Source organism: Uranotaenia lowii, chromosome 2, assembly GCF_029784155.1.
Source record: "Uranotaenia lowii strain MFRU-FL chromosome 2, ASM2978415v1, whole genome shotgun sequence".
Lineage (NCBI taxonomy): Eukaryota > Metazoa > Arthropoda > Insecta > Diptera > Culicidae > Uranotaenia > Uranotaenia lowii.
The window spans coordinates 176,353,591-176,373,014 of NC_073692.1; the positions used below are offsets into that span (position 1 = coordinate 176,353,591).

Genomic DNA, 19,424 nt, shown 5'->3' on the forward strand with positions numbered 1-19,424 from the left:
GTCTTAGAAGAAAGACTTTTTTTAGCAAAATTTTTACTTAGAGAAGGTGCAATGATTTTAAAATAATCAAATTCGTATTCATCCTGTTTAAAGAAGTCTTCCCCAATACACTTGTCAAATCGAGATACTGGGAAATTTGAAGAATTGTATTGAGTTGATGTTAAGGTCTGTACTTTGTAAAATCAATATTTTTCATGATATAACTAAAGTTTGTAGAAATAATTTTTCTTTTAAATGTCAAACGCTTGTGACCGCTACTTTATTCAACAATTCAATCCTGAAGTTTTTCCTGATTTGTCTATCAAATTTTTCTAAGGAGAACGATGAACTTGAAAACTTTGGAAAATGGGTGGTCATTTCATTTTTAATTTGAAGACCATAAAAATGACTTGATGTCAATTATAGTCACGCGATTTGACATTTTTGAGATGAATCAACCGAGGAGGATTCAAATTCCTTGAAAACATACATAAGTTGGGAGGGATAATTCATTTCGTATTGCACAATAGCTATTTCTACTATAATTCAAATGGAGCGAAATTACTAGAAATATGCAAGAAACAAAAATGACTTATTACTAAGATGAATCTATACTTGATGTGACCTAGGCAAATGTGTTTTCCATAGCGTTTTCAAAAATCTGTTATTATTTTTTTTTTTAATATTCCAGAACAATTTATTTTTGTGGCCCGCCAGTCAATCTCATTTCTGAAATTTGGCCCGCCTGTTTAAAATGTTGGCCACCCATGCTTTAGAATGTCTCTGAATATTTCATGTTAAAGATTTTAATTCATTGAAGAACTTGGCTGTCGACTGTGGCCTAGAGGATAGCGTTCAGGTCTTCTAAGCCAGAGGTTATGCGATCGAGTCTCGGTCACGGCATACATAGTGCTCTTTCTGTGGGTTAGTGGTGTGAGCATTAGTAAAATGCTAGCCATTACATCTTCGAAAGATGTACGCTTTAGTCTTAAGTATAGTTTAGATCTCTTCAAAAAAACATGAAGTTTCACAGAGATCCTATATGTGTGTGTTCGTTTGATAAGAACCAATATGGCAAAAAAAGTCAACGGACCTTTTATTTTCAGATTCCACTAGATTTTTGCCTAGGGTCTGGGCACCCTGAATGAAGGATCAAGTTTCCTTTAGTAAAGGTTCAAATCTCCTGTAACTTAAAAATAACACAATTTTTTTAGTGCCACGAAAACGTTTCTAGTTTATTTATGAGTTCATCTATTGTTCTAACTTTTGGAGCATATAAACTTGAAATTATCCGCTGTCAGAAAAATCAGAAGACGGCGAGTTGCTAATTTTTACATAAAAGATATAACGAAAATGAGAAAAAAGGATAAAGTATTCCCATTCTCCCCTATTGTTTTTTAATTCCTTTTGTTGCCAGACATGCTGAGAACAGTTCGACTGCAGTTACTGCAGTTATCAATAACATTACAGCTCTTTGAAATTTGCTACATTAACAGTTCAATTAGATGAAGTTTATTTAACTCATATTTTTGAATTAAAGGTCATTAACTGAATCAAACGTATTCCCAGTGAAATCAAGCAACAATTGCATACCTACTGGAGTGTCAACTCCCAAACTGCGAACGAATCATTATTCAAACGTCACCGCCAGAGTTCAAGAAGGCAAGAGTCTGTTTGACTCAAATGCAATTAATTAAACTTTCATCTCAGTTCAGCTAGCGCTTTATTTAGCTTTCACTACAATTCAACTTTTTCTGTTCTATTTTTGGCCAACCTTTTTCCACAGACCTGGGCAACCCAGCTTCGGCAAATTATTTGACACCGACATCGTCATTGGGATATTTCGCCACCCGGAACAACACAAAAGTCACTGCACAACGGGGCGGAACTGCGCTGCTTCCCTGTACCGTACTCACCCAATCGTCGGCATTGGTAAGTTTTAAAATTAATATCAACAACAATCATATAATGAAAAAATTCAAATTATTAATATCGTAAGTAAAAATAGTGAAGTGCAAAACCCAGTCAAGTATAATTGAGTTATCACAGATAGTAACAAAGATTCTCCATCCGCTGTAACTTTTTTGACAGGTATCCTGGGTCCGGCGAAGGGACTTCCAGCTGCTGACGGTGGGTCTATCGACCTATAGCAGTGACGAGCGCTTTCTGGTGGAGCACATCCGGCACATGGGCCACTGGGCTCTGCGAATCAAAGCCGTTCGGGAGGAGGACCGAGGATTGTACGAGTGTCAACTTTCCGTGCATCCTGTCCAGTCGGTGTTTGTCGAGCTCAAAGTTGTCGGTAAGTGTCAACAACAACAACCCGGTGAACTCCGGTCAACTTTGACATTTTCGAAAGTATTGCTACCTGCTACTGCCTCTATTGGTTGCTGGCGATGACCGGCCAATGACATTAGAGTGGTGATTAGACGATGTTTAGCTACCGCAATCGGTAGGACCAATTGTTTGGTAGTTTCACTCAATTAGAATGTAATGAACTCTTTTTTCTCCCAAACAAAAAGTTTTTGAAACCTGGAAGATCCAAGAAATTTCTCCACCTTCCAAAACATTCTATCCTATTTTGATTTGAACTGTTGAAAACCATTGAATGAGAATACTTTTCTCAATCATAGGATAATTTTGAGGAGGGAAACGATTAAGATTCTGATTTTAAGAATATTCATTTCAAAAGGTTGCTTTTCAAACTCAGTTTTATTTAAGGACAAACAAATTTTAGTCTTGTTATAATTAAAAAAAGGAAAAGCATAGCACTATTCAGAGCCGTTTGAAAAAATTCATGATTTTGCAATCCAACGCAGCAAAATCGATCATTATTTGATATGGTTGAATCAATCCAACACTGATTTGTGAATAGTACCTACTAACATCATTGATTAGGTGCAAGAAGATTGTTCTGGAACGAGAAGATCTAATTGAACCACCATAAGCTTAAAAAAGGACCTAGTAAAAGCATCGCCATGCTGCTGGCTTTAACGGCAATTATGCGCGCCAAAAACAACGGATATCATCGGTACCGAAGATGATCCTTCTAGGGTCGAGCCAAAGTTGGTCCTTGGTTCGATCTCCTTTCTCGACCAGCAATCATCAGAGTAGGACACAGAGTAAGCGATCCTTGGGATCATGTCAGAGGCCTAAGTGACCATAGTTTGTGTGGTTAAGCAATTGGAAATTAGTTCTAAGTCGTTATGTCGCGAAAAAAAACAGTCCACTAAGTTTGTTAATGTTTTGTAATGAGTGTGTTTAATAGGAATTACGAGAAAAATCTGAGGCTATCGCTGAATCCGTCAAGGCGACCCTAACAAAGATTTTTCCAGTTGATTGAGATAAAAAGTGTTTATGGAATTTTGAAATCTGCAGAAATCGGAAAGGTTTCCCAAGTGCCTAGGTACTACTTCTGTCAAAAAAATGTTATTATATTTGATTTTTTTTCTATTATTTATGAGATATTATATTATCCTGAATATCCCATACCCAAATTTTAATTCACCAATAAAGATAAAGATATTCACACACGAATGCCACAAGGATGGTACAGAGTCGTACAAAAAAAAAATGATAAGATATTGTTAGTGCAAAAATCCAGTGCTACTGCAATCCCTAGCGTAAGTCAGAAAACTTTTAACTTCACAATATATTTCAACAGAGATTTTTTAAGAACTATTTAGCAATTACTGTAGACTTGTTGTTGTTTTAAAAATAAGAAGTACGAAACCAATAGTTTTTTTTTCTTTATACCAACTTCAAAGTTTCCAAAAAGTTAAAACAGAAACCTTTTTGTACTTTTAGTTGGTTTTGAGTATTGGCTTAACTCGATTATAAAAATGTTCTATGACCTTGAAATATCATTTCAAACAGCAAAAAGTTCCACGGAATTTTGACACAGCTCTATGTGTACTTATGAGTTTATTTCTTTTTTATTCGAATAACAAAACTGAACAAAACAATCGAAAGATTCCTTTTAATTCAACCACGGTAGGCCAAGTAGGCTCATACTACAACAGAGTGACAACTGAACAAATTTGACGCCCAGATTTTGAGTGTAATATAGATAATTATAGCCAAGGTGTGTATATATTCAGGAGGTGTTACCGAATATCGAATTTCTGATTCAGCCATTTTGGCTATGTAGACTATGCAACTATGCGGAACTCATGAAGTTTGTTTACCAACAAACCACCGAAAAGCTGAGCAAAAAATAAACAAACTCGTTGAGAGCCCCGCTCACTCCTGGCCTACTTACTGTGAAAGTCGGAGAACCTAGTGTATCAAAAGACCTTGATTATAGCCTAGAAAATCAAAACTAATTTTTCAATTTGTAAATTTATTTAAATACGATTTTGCAATTTTTCCAGAGGTCGGCATTAAAACGCTATTCGCTAATTAGTCCGCTACATTTTTGTTAGCTTATTTATTTTTCAACTTAATTTTAGAAGAACTTATAGATAAACAAACTACATCAACGTGTGGAGAATAACATTCATCAATAATCTTGCTCAAATAATTGCCCCTAGTGGAGTTTGTTTAGCCGTTACTCCACCGGAAATCTCGTGAGAAAATAAATTTGTCAGCAAAAAAGTAGCGGACTAGTTAGCGATTAGCGATTTAACGCCAGACACCTGAAAAAGGCATGTATCAGCATTCTTTCTTGACTGATTGCTTTTGGTGGAGTTTGTTTATCAGCTAGTACAAAAGTTTGGTGAAAAAATAAGAGAAAACGAAAATTATTTAACAAAAACGGAGCAGGAAAATTAGCGATTAGCGTTTTAATGCCGAACACTGTTTTTTTCCAATCATTGTTCATTAGGTGCAGAAAGATGTTTGGAATTGGTTGAGTAAAAATGATTGATAAAATTTCCAAATCTTAAAAAATAACAGCAACTTTCCAATAAGTACTAAAAAAAACTTGATTTTTGCCATTTACCAATACAATTTCTTCGATATCTCACGCATACTATAATTGGGACAACTTGTCTACTACCAGACACTATAGGTTTTTTAGCAATAACTTCAAAAATATATTTTTGTAAATATTGGTTGCTGCGCTGATTTGAAGAGTATCAATATTATTTATGATCACAAAACTATGTTGGAAAAAAATATTTAGAAGATATTCATGTGGTAAGATAAACCATTTTATGTTAGTTTTCACTAATTTCCAAAAGTGTTGTCTATGGCCGACATTACGATTTGCTGCACCAAAGTTGTCAAATAGCTCAAATGGTTCGCACAGGTCTTGTGAGTACGTGTTTTCCAATACTGAATGTTCTATGAAGCGTTTCATATAAGTTTTTTGACAAACCAAAATGAACTATTTGTTTCGAAAAAAGTAGAGAAAAATTGTCTATGACTGGACAGAAAACTTTAAAGTTTCTCAGAGGAACGAAATATTTTCGTTTTTGAATCCTTATGTTCTGCTTACCATTTGAGGGTGCTATTGAAATGAAAAATAAAAGTTTCATGATGAAATCATGTTAAATTTTGAATATTTTCTTGTCCGGTCATAGACAAATCGCCCTATTTTAAATTTTCCTAATATTTCGTTTGAACTTCCGTTTTGTTATCTTATGTCTACTGTAGTCAAAAGATAACCAACCAACGATGACGTTTATTCACATTTTACAAGCCGAAAAGAATGACCACAATACAAATGTGCCGACTCAAGTAACAAATTAAGTTTTATAAAAGGCTTCTAGACCAAGCTTAGGATTAATAGGAGGCTTAAAGAGTCTTACAGCACAATCAGTGATAATTGGGGATGCCTATCAGTGGTTTACCATATTTCAAACACCATATCAGGCTGATTTTTATTTTATTTTCGTGGTGTTAAAACATTATAAGGATAATGCATTTTCGAAAAATCAATATTGTCCGGTCATAGACAAGTTCCCCCTATATCGTAATAAAAAAGTCCATGGGTAAAAATTTAGTAGCTCTAGAATAGTTTTTGTAAATACGTAACTCGAAAATATCCACGTGTTTCAGAGATATTTGAATTTAAATAAGTGTTGTTTTAAAACAACACTATGCATTAAAGGGTAAAGCTCTAAATCATGTATCGTAAACATAAAAAAAAAACTTCGAGATAAAAGGATTTCTAGTTTTCCGAATGCTCTAAAATCTAAAAGGTTCTTGGATATTCAGGGTGCGTCTTCGAAACGAAAATAAAATAATAGAACATTTAAGATCCCTTGAATTTCTAAGAAAACCCAGCACAAATGTTAAGAAAAGCAAAATTGCTTACAAATACCGAACGTAATTCCCGGTGTTCGATATTGTAGTTTAGTTTTAATCACCGCACGTACTTATAATCTTTTTTGATTGATATTTTTCGGTGAGCGCAAGATTAAATAAAAATGCTGTTTTTATTTTACGATATTAGAAAAAATAGCCCGATATTACCGGTTTTCGGTTTCGGTAATCCCGGCATTACTATCCCTTATAGAAACATTTTGTGTATTTAGGGGAAAACTGTGCCATTATTTTCAAAAATACCCCAACTTATGGCTACGATTGATGTTTTTCTTCATTTTTGCTTCGGAAAACGAGCTTCTCTATACTTTATTAGGTGAAAATTTCATTAAAACGACTTAGATTCTTAGAAACAGAAGAAAAAATCGAATCTGCGTGGAACTTGTAATTTTACATGATTAACATTTAAGGTTTAAGGCAAACCAGACTGCGCAGACTGACAAAATCTCAGCTTATGTTTTTTTTCCAATCGTAGAATACTCACCAGATAACGTGTTTTAAGCTCAAATTTAGAATGCTGTTAACTTTTGAATAAAAAAAACCAAATATCAAATCGAAATATCATTCTTTTTTTTGGTGACTCCCAAATTACGATACTGATGCAAAATTATATCAAATTTCGTCCTTTTTCAAGTTTAGGTAAAAGATGCACCAATATTTGATTCGAAAAAATCGTCTACCGCCATATTTGTACGATATCAGCCTTAAATAAAACTTCGTTGCCTACATTAAGGCGTTTTACCAATAAGGATATCATAAAGTGTATTTAAAAAAAAAAACGAATTTTTCGATACGTTTAGCACAAACAGATGAGTGTTTGTGCTAAACGTATCGTGTCTATGTCTGACCACCTTTCCGGTATGGTGCGTTCTGTCTACTAGTTTCGGTGTTCTACCCCACGGTGTGTTCTCTAGCTGGTTGAGTTTTTAATAAAAATATTATCAAAATTCAGTTTTTATCGTTATTTTTCTTTCTAGTAAGACGTAAAATAAATCCCTGAATCGTCGTAAACGTTCAATTCGGTTCTTACATGATTTTTGGCACTGTAAATAGCGTTAGTGCTTAACTGGTGCGTTCTGTACAGTTTTCCCCTAAATACCCTCCTATGCGAAATTTGGTTCCCTTTGCGTTCACAGTTCTCGCGCTGCGCAAACATGTTTCATTCGTTAGAAAGATCCTCTTCTCCTCTTCCAGTTAGAGAAAGGGGTCTCAGATCATTGTTTGAACCTTACCCGACCTTAATAGATTCCACCCGCTATGTTTCACGTCAATTGGTTTAGTTATTATCAAGTCTATTCGGAATAGACATCAGGCAAAATAATCGCATTTTTAACAGAGATTCTAATATTTAAGTTTAAGAGAATTCATTGTCACAGAATTAAGAAACCAATAGACCGACTCATGGTTTGGTTGTTATTGGTGACTGATTTTTACTTATGGTTTTTTACTTATGGTTAATACAAAAAAAAATAAAACAAATTATTTTTATAATTATATGATTATTAATTTTTAAGTACTTAAAAGTACATTACATTAAAAGTTTTCGTACTAAATCGTAGCTTTGGAAAACTTGTCCTCAACCTTAACGGTGAGCTAAATTCGCTTTCATCGATCTTTGAATTCATTTAGAAGTCTGGTAGATCAAACTTTGTTGATTTGAGCATAGAATAAACTTTTTTTGACGAGAGCGTTCCAGTTCTTAAAAAAAAACTTAGTCTATACTCTAGTCAAACAAGCCCCATCTTCCAAACTATTTTGCAAATTCAAAGATTTTAACCTTTGATGGCAGTTGCAGTCTTCGAGTGAAATATTTATATCAACTTAGGTTTTAAGAAAATCAAGCATAAAAAAACAATCGGTTAGTGATGAAAAAAGTTATTGATAGAAAACCAATATTTTTCGTTCCTCCCGGACAAAATACTTTAAATTTTTTTTCACGTTTGAAACTCAAACAACCCCTCCCTATGATCTTCCTGAAATTTGGCATGTGATTTTCTGATAAGCAAATAAGTAATTTTGACTTGAAGCGAGTGAGATTTACCATATTTTATTCTTCCTATACTATGATAAGTGTACTGCGGTTCGTTAAATTATCAAAAACTACAAAAATCACTGTTATGGTAAAGTAGCCATAACTTCTTCAATTTTCAACCGATTTGATAAATAACCACTTAAAATCTTTGTTTTGAATTGACATTTAAGCGCAAAAGAAAATTTAGATTTTTTAAATTTAGATTTATTATCATCGAGTCTAAAACTTTCGTTGAAACAAAATTTTCTCCAAAAAAATGCGTTTTTTTTTAATTTTTTCTATAATAAAATCATTAATTTCAACAATACTGTTGATCATACGCAAAAACTGGGTTCGAATGATCGATAGAAAATTTATTCACCTTCAATATGCAAAAAAGGGATTTCAAATTACTGTTATACCATCCGAGATATTTCAATCTAAGTACAAGAACTTTTTTTTATTTTTCCGAAATTTCATATTTGGAGCATAACTCAAAATCGGTTCTACTGAGATTTTTTTAAGTTTCATTTTCGGATTCAGCGTTCAATTTCACATTAAAAATGACCTTTGGTTTACTAAGTTCAAAAATGCTGTAAACTAGTGTATTCAACAATACTCCGAGAAAATATAGAATTTTGTGCAGATTTTTAGGTGAAGGTCATTTACATGTTTCTTTAAAAGCATATATTTTCAAAAGAAATAAATTCCATAATGAAAATCCTGTGGATGATATTTTAAAAACAGATTTGGGGTTTTCTTATAATTTAAGCATTTATTTACAAGCTAATTTTTTTTCCTGAATATTGAATCTGCTTTCTGAATCTGAATTATGTACCTGAATTCAAAAATTGCGCTTTGAATCTGTATCCAAATTTTCATACGAATTCTGAAATGTACAAAAAATATGATTTCCAAATCTTATTTAAGATCAGAATTACATGAACCAAGTTTAAGAGCTCTCATTCATGAATCTTCTGTTGAACTCTGTAGTTCAGGTTTAATCTCAATTCACTATTTAAATTTTTTATTCTTAATCTGTATTGTGAATCTGAATTAATATATGAATTCACAATGAATCCAAATCTGAGTTTACAATTTGAGAAAGCCAATTCGAAGCTTTAACACTAGAAAGACCACACCTGTTGGGAGGTTCAGGAACGGCGAAGGTCCGGGATCGTAATAAAAAATTGCATTTACCGAACTTGCGGGCGCGTGGTCAATGACCGGTTCAATATGGACTTACAGTGTATCAAAAAATTGTCCGTACAGCACGTTCCTTGAAGTCCAAACAATCAAAAAGTGCACTTTTTTAGTCAATAAAAATACTACAAAAACATCATTCGCTGCAGAAATTAGTCCTTTTTGTAGATCAGTATTAAAAACGTTTATAAATTAAACCTTAAAAATAATCTAATTCATTTTGTATAGAAAGTCCCAAAAACGACGTCAAAAAATTGTCCGTACACTGAGGCCTTTGTCAAATATTAGTCAAGTAAACAGTTTTGTGTCAGTCTGTCAAACGAAGAAACGTGAATTGAATCTCAGCAAAGACAATTTCCAGTGGTCTGAGTGATAAATACGGTAAAATAAACTTTATCTAGCATAAATCAGTAGATTTAAACAATTTGTGGATTAAATTAACAGGAAAATGTCTGCTCTTCACAAAAAAAAAAAAAACCCGTTGACATCCGGAAACTGATTGTTGACCTGAAGAATGACGGTGAAAGCTTGTCCGAAATTCATTTATTTACTTGTCTTCGAATTACGCATAAAATAGTAAAACTCAGTGTACGGACAATTTTTTGACGTCGTTTTTGGGACCTTCTATACAAAATGAATTAGATTATTTTTAAGGTTTAATTTATAAACATTTTTAATACTGATCTACAAAAAGGACTAATTTCTGCAGCAAATGATGTTATTGTAGTATTTTTATTGACTGAAAAAGTGCACTTTTTGATTGTTTGGACTTCAAGGTACGTGCTGTACGGACAATTTTTTGATACAGTGTAGCTAAATTTTCCACTTGGGCACCTTATTATTTTCGATTTCAATATTACCGGATTTCGCGGAATAAGTGCAAACACCGTGTTTAGGGGAAGCAAAACATGCACTGTATATTGGTTTTTTAACTTTTAATCTACTTAAATTAATTTAGAACTACATGCGTTTTGGACTTAATTCACGACACGATATCTGCGGATGGTTGACCCAGACTGCTGCTCGGGATCCAAAACGGCGGGCTCCAAACTTCGGCTGGGGCTCGGTCGCTAACAATAGATCGGGTCGCGATCGTTTTTGGGGAGAAATATTTCCCACCCATTGTTTTCCACCTATTGTAGGGCGATGATCGATAGTTGGGCGTCGCGACGACTCACAGCATCTGGCTACCAACGAGTTTTGTAGCGACGAGGGGTTTCGGTATTCAACAACACCAGTCAAAATGACTGGTTCGACACTTTGTTTTTTTGAAAATCTTTTAAATACTTCCTTTTTAAAAATTCGCTAAAAAACGACTTTTCATGAATTTTGAGTCTCTACAAATCTGTGTATATTTATTTCTCTAGCTCTTTTGATAAGCGAAATAAATTTCACCATGGACACCATGACCAGTCAAAATGACTGTTAAAATTCACAACCCTATAACTCAAACAAGAAAAAAAATTACATTCTTTTAGTTTTATTCGCAATCTTCGTTCAAAACAATGATCCCTCCTAGTTGATTTATGGTGGGCAGAAGTGTCTCATTCGTTATAAAATTATTGATATTCGAAGCGAAATCATGAGGATTTGTGGAAAAAGTTCACGGATTGGCCGCTTCAAGCACTTTACTCCCAATTTTTTGTCTGTTTTATTGCTCAACTATAATCAAACTTCCTGTCAAAATTTGGCGAAACTTCTTCGAATTTTGTGAAAGTTATGTTACATTTATGTTACATTAATTTTGTATTCATTCATTCATATTTGAAGACATAAGTAATGAAAACTGAATAATTTAAATGATATTTCAATATGGGTGCACGGAATGGCTGCAAATTCGCCGTAGTAAATTATATAAAGTGAAATAGTTCTCAACTTGCTTTAGAATACAAAACATTTTTGAGTGAGATGTTGGGAAACGAGAAAATTTAAATCAGTTTAAATGTCACTAAATATACACGGAAAAAAACAGTACAAAAAAAACAATACTTTAAAACTGTTTTTGAAATGCTGAAGGAAAGTTTTGTTTGTATACTTTGTAGTGAATGATTGTGACCAGGTCAGTCCTAAATCTGATTTGCTTGCCACTGCCAATAACGGCAGTTATAGATTGGAAAGAAAGTTTGTGTTATATACATGGTTCTTCGCTATGGGTGCACGGATTCGCCGCATTTTCAGTTTGGTGTAGTTAAGATTTGTCAAAATACTTTTTCAAAAAAATGCAATATTTGAAATTAAGTAGAATAAATCAAGTTCCTGAACTCATTTACAGAATCCGATAACGCCCGTTTGAATTAAAAAAGGGATTTAAAGGAAGAATAAAATATCATCATCTATGCAAACTGGACGTGCCTTTTGCGTAAATTGCCTTTTTGTAGCAATTGATTTCATAAACCTATGATTTTAAGTTGCCTTGAATAAGAATAAGAAGCATATTTTTAATGTTCAAACCTCTTTTTTTTAACTTTTAAAAACGCAGTCACATATAGATAAATATTATAAAATGTAAATTGAAAAGATGATCATTCAATTCAAATAAGATCATCAAATGCATTTCATGCAACAGATACCGAGAAAAAAATGTAATATGGAAATTTGCTAAAAAAAATTAATTTAAAGCACAAAAAAATCTCGAAATATCAACCATAAAAGCTGTTGTTTGAATTCACTGCAAATTGTGATGTGCCATACCTGCAAATTTGGTAAACAAAATTTTGACGAAAAATTTTGGAAAAAATGCGATTGAGTTTAAACTGGCAACACATTTCAAAAAACATTCTTTGACATAACAGTGTTAAGGATATAGGATGGAATTTAAAAAAAACTTCCTAATAAATTCTTACGATAATTTATGCCCCTGGATGTAAGTACTACAATTAACATTTCTTTGAAAATAATTACAGGTGATTACAGGGAAAAGGAACAAACAAAAAATATCTGCACAACGAAAAACAACGAACTGATCCACTTTCAATATTATGGAAACCACTGTTCCTATCCACCTCACTTGGGGGGTAAACAAAAATAGTTGTTTTAAGTTGATAATAAAAATCCGAACTTCTTTTTTTTATTGAGTTTTGGTTAGGTCCGCTTAATATAATTTGACAGAAATATTAAGAAACAGTCCGAAAACTACCCCGATTCACCCCATTTCACGGGTAATGCAGTTCCATGAACATAAATTATGCTTTACCGTCTTCTTACATGAATATTATTTTTGTAAAAATTCAAAAGCTCAACAGAGTTTGCCGGGTCAGCTAGTTATTCAATAAATTTGTGATTTTTATCGAAAAATACATTTCAAGCATATTAAACATTAAAAGTTTGCCAAGAAACATCTTGTTTGGAAAGCTATCCGTATCTGACGCTTGTAAAGCGACATTTTTGTTGCAGCAGGGACCGTCAACCAAGAAATTTAGAGTATCTTCAAAAGCGTTTGCTGCCTTTCCTGAAGTGAACACAGATTTGGCATCCTGGCACTATGGAAAAAAGGCCGTAGAGTGGTATGTCGCTAACAACATTCAGGTTGTGCCCAAGGATTAGAAACCTCCCAACACACCAGAACTTCGCTCATTCAAAAAATATTGGACGATAGTTAAGCAAAACCGTAAGAAGACCCAAAAAACTGTCAGCAGCGAGAAGCAGTTCAAAGCAAACTGGCGTTCTGCGCCGAAGAAAGTGGATAAGCTAACTGTATAATATCTGATGGAAGTCGTCAAACGAATGTTTCGAACGAACAAATAAAATCTCTTTTTAAACAAGATATTATGATTGTCAATTTATCATATGTACTAAGGAAATCCGGAATCAGTGATGATGCAAAAATTTTAACCTCTTCACTTAACAAGTTGAGGTATTAATTTATTAGTGTTTTAACAAGACCGTTGAATTGTATGTCTTTTTTCAAAAAAAAAAAATATAAAGCTTAGCGGACTTAGCTCAGTTAGAAAGTCAGTTGTCTCCTGAGTCCTCCGACACACAGTTGTACCGGATATTCACAGTTTTGCAGGATATTTTTCAATAACTGTCCGCCAACTGCAACGTATATATGAAGTCGCGAACGACATGAAGATTGTAAAACGACTACAATTGAAACAACAACAACACATAACCATGACGAACACGCGACAAATAATACCAATTTTCTTCATGATAAAACTAAAAACTACACTATGCTTCGTTAAAATTCTTAACAAAAAGTTCTATATATCCACACTTTGAATCTTTTTATGAGTACCCATAACACCATACTGTTGAATTTTCAAATGAAGCTAGAAATATCTTTAAAAAAGAATCTAATTAGACAGCATAACTTTTTTCATCCGATTATAACGCTTCACCGGCTAGATTGAACAATCATTAACACTTTTATTCTAACGATGCGATGTTTCCAACCGAGAGGGCGAAAGTTAAATCTTTACACTCTTCCACCATCTTACTGTTTCAATTGAACAGATTAATCCAATCCACGTTTTCCCTCTGCTACTGGCCACAACTTTCCAGCTGCAGCAAATTTTCTTCGGGAAGCTTCTTGAAGTTTCGATTTTTCCAGCTGTTTCCTGGACTGAGAAACTTAACTTTAAGCGGAAAGCAACGGAAGCGAAACTGAAAAGAAGGATTGCTACCATAGCATCACAAATGGGGCATAATCAATTACGAATTGCCAAAACCGACTTGAGCTCAGTCTCGCTCCAGGGGAAAATGGAAAATTATCTCGACTTTTGATCTGCCTTCGGTTTGTTTTTTTTTTACTGAATGAGCGAATTGAAATTTATCTGTACATTTATATTTTCTAGTACGATAGAGAAAGGATTTAGAGGTGGGGAGTAAGAAAGTTATCGACGCGTTTGACACCATAAATCTTAGTTAGTGTTTTGGTTAAGTTTAAATCATTTAATTTTTTTTTTACAAATTTATTTTACTTTCAACTGACAAGGATCCTTTCAAAACAGTTCCCTAAACAGATCAATCCAATCAACGTTCACATCCTCCCAAGAAATCCCGCAATCAAATTAAAACCCACCCAACTAAAAGTGGTCCGCACAATGAAAGACCTTCTCTGACATTTGCTTTAGATTTTGGGTTCAGTGATGTGAGACTCGATTGGCTCCTGACCACCTGCTGCTAGCAGTAGCATTTAGCTGCACAATTCCGATCGGATACCGGCAATTTCTAATTTCCGAAATTATTGTTCCTCTTTTTCCCCCTGGACAGAAGCCGTAGCGGAAATTGTGGGCGCACCGGATTTGCATATTGATGAGGGCTCCACACTGAGGCTGGAGTGCAAATTGAAGCGGGCCACCGAATATCCGGCATACGTTTTCTGGTGAGTACTTATCGTATCGCTCAATTTAATCCTTCCGAGGGATTTTGTTTTCCAAAACGATGGTGTGGCGGCGTCATGGCGTTTTTGGCCAGCCACTGGCCATTTATCTGATTGGAGTTTCGAAAATTCTAATCAGATAATGGCGTTTAGCGTTGAGTGAGTGCGGCCATTCAGTTTATAATTCAGGAAGCGTTCATTTAAGTTCTGGAGAACCTATAAACAGTACGTACAAAATTTAATTTTTCCAGCCAGCGAAATTTTAACACGAGGTGATTTTTTTTATTATCTGACGGGTTTGCGCCGGGGGTCTTCAGATTTTCCCCAAAATTGAAAATTTGGTTCATTTTTGCGACTTAAAAACACATGTATTTTTTCAGATTTCTAACATTTTTATTTTTTGAGTTAGCTTCGGTTAGATTTTTTTGTAAATAAAAAATAACCATTTTTCAAAGCTACATAACTCTGTTGTTTCTCAACGGAAATTATAAAATAGCACATCAAAATGCATTGAAATTTTATCAGCTTTCCAAATAGAATAGTTGAAAAAAATTAAATAATGACCTTCAACATGAAAAGTTGTAAATAAACTTCAAATGGCGTCTAAAAGTACCGTCTGCACCACCGAATATTTTGCAAAAAATACCATTGTATAGCTCGATTCATGATGCAACTTTCATTTGAAGACACCAAAGTGGGCCATTTACACCTTGAAGAGTTATGAAAGAAATAATGACAATAAATCTCTTTTTTTGCATCGAAAACAAACAATGGTCGAACAACTGCACACACATATGGAGATAGCAAGCGCTTCTAACAGCATGGAAACAAAAGAACTTATCAAAGCTGGTAAAAAACACTATTTTTTCGTCCTTTTCAGACTGCCCCTACTCGCATAACAGTCCCATATGAATTTTCGTCATTTTAGGTCAACATAGGGCTTCAACATAAAAGACTGAAAAAAGAGGTTTTGTTCTAGAAATTTCGAAAAAAAATATCAATTCGTGGCTGTCCTATATGAAATATACCTGAATAACAGCCCCATATGTGAAATACAACGAATTTGGTTACTTTTCAATGTTTCTTTCGGTGAAATAGTCTTTGGTTTATTGCTTTGAATCATTTAAACATTTTTTTAACTCACTTTATGTCGAATGATGCACACTAGTTTTCGAAGGCAGGTCTGACTTTCTTAGGAATGACTTCCTGAGCAAAAAACTATCGGATGCAATCAAAAATCGTAAAAAGATTCAACTTACAATGTGGAATTCATTATATTTTTTGCAAAAGTATGTTTCTTTTTCTGACAATTGCATTTAGAAGTTCAAAACTGATCAAATTTAAGTCTTAGAAAGTAGCTTGGTGAGAAAAATATATTTTGGATGGGACTGTTATGCTAGTAGATTCGAAAAAGGTTTCAAATATGGTCGATTAACAGTCCCATCTATATATATAAAAATGAATTTCTGTCTGTCTGTCTGTCTGTCTGTCTGTCTGTCTGTCTGTTCCCTATAGACTCAGAAACTACTGAACCGATTTGCGTGAAACTTGGCAGGTGGGGATATTGGAGGCCGGGGAAGGTTCCTATTATGGTTTAAGACCCCTCCCCCTTACAGGAAGGGGGGAGGGGCCTCCCAAATAATAGACATTTTTTTGCATGACTCGAGAACCAATCAAGCAAATGGTATCAAATTTGGCATGGGGTGGTATTTGGAGACGGAGAATATTTCAATGAATATTAAGTACCCCTCCCTTCTCTCAGTTGGGTGATAGGAAGGAGGGAGGGGGGCTACCTTTCAATTTTTCATATAACTCGAAAACTAATCAAGATATTGGAACCAAATTTGGCATGGGAAGGTATTTGGACACGAAAAATATTTCAATGATTATTTGAGACCCCTCCCTCTTTCCAGTAGAAAGGGGAAGGGACCTCTTTCATATTTTTTTACATAGTTAAAAAACTAATAAAGCTAATGGAACCAAATTTGGCATGGGAGGGTATTAGGATACGGAAAATATTTCTATGATTATTTGAGACTCCTCCCTCTTTCCAGTAGGGAGATATAAAGGGGGTAGGGGGCCTCTTTTATAATTTTTTACATAACTCAAAAACTAATTAAACAAATGGAACCAAATTTGGCATGGGCGGGTATTTGGGAACGTGACATGTTCTAATGATTATTTGAGACTCCTTCCTTCTTCCAGCGGGGAGAAAGGAAAGAAGGAGGGGAGTTTCATACAATTTTTACTGCATAACTCAAGAACTACAACAGCGAATGAAACCAAATTTGGCATGGAACGAAATATGGGTACGAGAAATGCTTCTATGAATATTTGCAATCCCTCAATCCTTCAAAGAGGTGGATGAAAAGGGGGAGGAAAGGTCCCCCTTACAGCCCCATCTTTTTTAGCGGAAAGATATAAAGGGAGAAAGGGGGGTTTCCATTTTTTTTTGCATAACTCGAGAATTAATCGAGCAAATGAAACCAAATTTGGCATCAAAAAGCATTCGAGTACGAAAAATACTTTTATGAATATTAAGTATCACCCCTCTATTGAAAGGAGAGAACGGAATTGAGAATATAGGAAGGAAAGAATGAAGCTTACATTTAACCTTTATTTTACAAAATCCGAGAAATGGACAAAACTTAACATGGAAAATCATTTTGGTATGACTCTATGATTATTTGACATATCATTCTCCTTTCAGTGAGAAGGTACATGGGAAGAGGGAGGCTAGCCCAATACAATTTTGTTAGCATATGTTCTCAATTAATGCTTACGAAACCAACAAATGGAAACAAATATGGCATGGAAAGGTACTTGGTTACGAGATATGTTTCTACGATTGTTCTAGACCCTTACGCTTTACAGTGTTGAGAGGGGCAGAAAGGAGGAGGCTCCATATAAATTTTGTTGTAAAGCTTAAATACTTATCAACCAATGGAACTATATTTAATATGAGAGGATTTTTGAGAACGAAAAAAAAAAATGGGCATGATTTTTAAAGATCACGAACTCCATTCAGCAGGGGATTAAGAGAAGGATAGGGAGGGGCTCTCAACTCAGTTTTTTTAGCATAAATCCTGAACATATCAAGCAAAAATAACCATATTTTATAAGTTAGATTGTTTGCGAACGATAAATTTGGGACCTTCTTTTTAAGGCCGAAACTTAAGGAAACATATAAAAATTATCAGATCTTTAAAACAAATTTATGGATCTAGATTCAGAATATAAGTTATGGTTATCTTTGTGTTGCAATTTGAAACTCTAGCTGCAGCTCTCATTTTATAGTGGTTGCTTATTAATTACGTCATTATTTAGTTTAAAATAATCCCAAAAAAAAAAAAAAAAAATTTATAATTTCTGAAAATATCATTTGATTTTGAAAGGTGTAGCAAAGCACACCGGGTCAGCTAGTAATGAATAAAAATGCTGCTCTCGACCTTACCAATAACCCATTTTTGAAAATTTCAGGTCTAACGATTTATTATGACAACATAGAAACGATTTTCGTTTATGCTGAAAGTGGTGGTCACAGTTTAAAAATATATTTCAAAACAGAAAAAGCTGATTGTTTCGCTTGCTTATTTTTGTATATGGGACTGTTATGAAAAATATCGAGAAATGTAATAACGTATTCGTTTATACCCAGTTTAGCACCAGGTCACAACAAGTTATGCAAATTTTACTGTCATTTTTAGAAGTTTATGCGCTAAGTTTTGCATCCGTAATTCCCCAGATTTGATTTAAAATGGTAGCAAAACACTGACGACGAATTATGTTCGTTCTAGTATGGTAAACCTCAAAACTGGACGAATGAAGAAAACGAATACGGCCAAAGTATCATATTTTCATCATTTTACAGCCTGGGCTGGCCATACTGAGCTCTTTGATTATTTCTACAACATTTGTGCCACTTTCTCATACTTTTTTGATCAATGGGAAAGGATTTTGGTGTCCAGTGCTTAGCTCCCGATATACAAACTATGTAAAGCACGTCTATATTTCATTTTTTTAATCACACTTTTGTGATCCCAAACACAGGGACTGAACCTTCTACTATTGGCATTGATTATGCTTCACAATGATCTTTGATCGAAAAATTAATAAGTTATATAGTATATGACCAGGTTGTAAAAGCAACATTCCCATTATTAGTTATATCACATTAACAATACGATACTCAGAATTTTGGTTAAAATTTAAAGTCAGTTTTGCTGCAAACACTCTACAAAGCAGGAAAAAGTAGTGTTTTTTACCTGCTTTGATAAGTTCTTTTGTTTCCATGTTGTTAGAAGTGCTTGCTATCTCCATATGTGAGTGAAGTTGTTCGACCATTGTTTGTTTTCGATGCAAAAAAAGAGATTTATTGTCATTATTTCTTTCATAACTCTTCAAGGTGTAAATGGCCCACTTTGGTGTCTTCAAATGAAAGTTGCATCATGAATCGAGCTATACAATGGTATTTTTTGCAAAATATTCGGTGGTACAGACGGTACTTTTAGACGCCATTTAAAGTTTATTTTCAACTTTTCATGTTGAAGGTCATTATTTAATTTTTTTCAACTGTTCTATTTGGAAAGCTGATAAAATTTCAATGCATTTTGATGTGCTATTTTATAATTTCCGTTG

General features: G+C 34.1%; 1 protein-coding gene across 2 annotated transcripts in view; it reads left to right on the top strand.

The window, feature by feature from the left end:
* The window catches only part of LOC129744755 (uncharacterized), a 429,246-nt gene that overhangs the window by 354,819 nt on the left and 55,003 nt on the right, over positions 1–19,424 (top strand). For both annotated transcript variants that reach the window (XM_055737450.1, XM_055737451.1), the window contains 3 exons: positions 1,766–1,911; positions 2,071–2,281; positions 14,678–14,789. In XM_055737450.1, the coding sequence (XP_055593425.1) occupies positions 1,766–1,911; positions 2,071–2,281; positions 14,678–14,789 (469 nt within the window). The remainder of the gene's footprint in view (positions 1–1,765; positions 1,912–2,070; positions 2,282–14,677; positions 14,790–19,424) is intronic.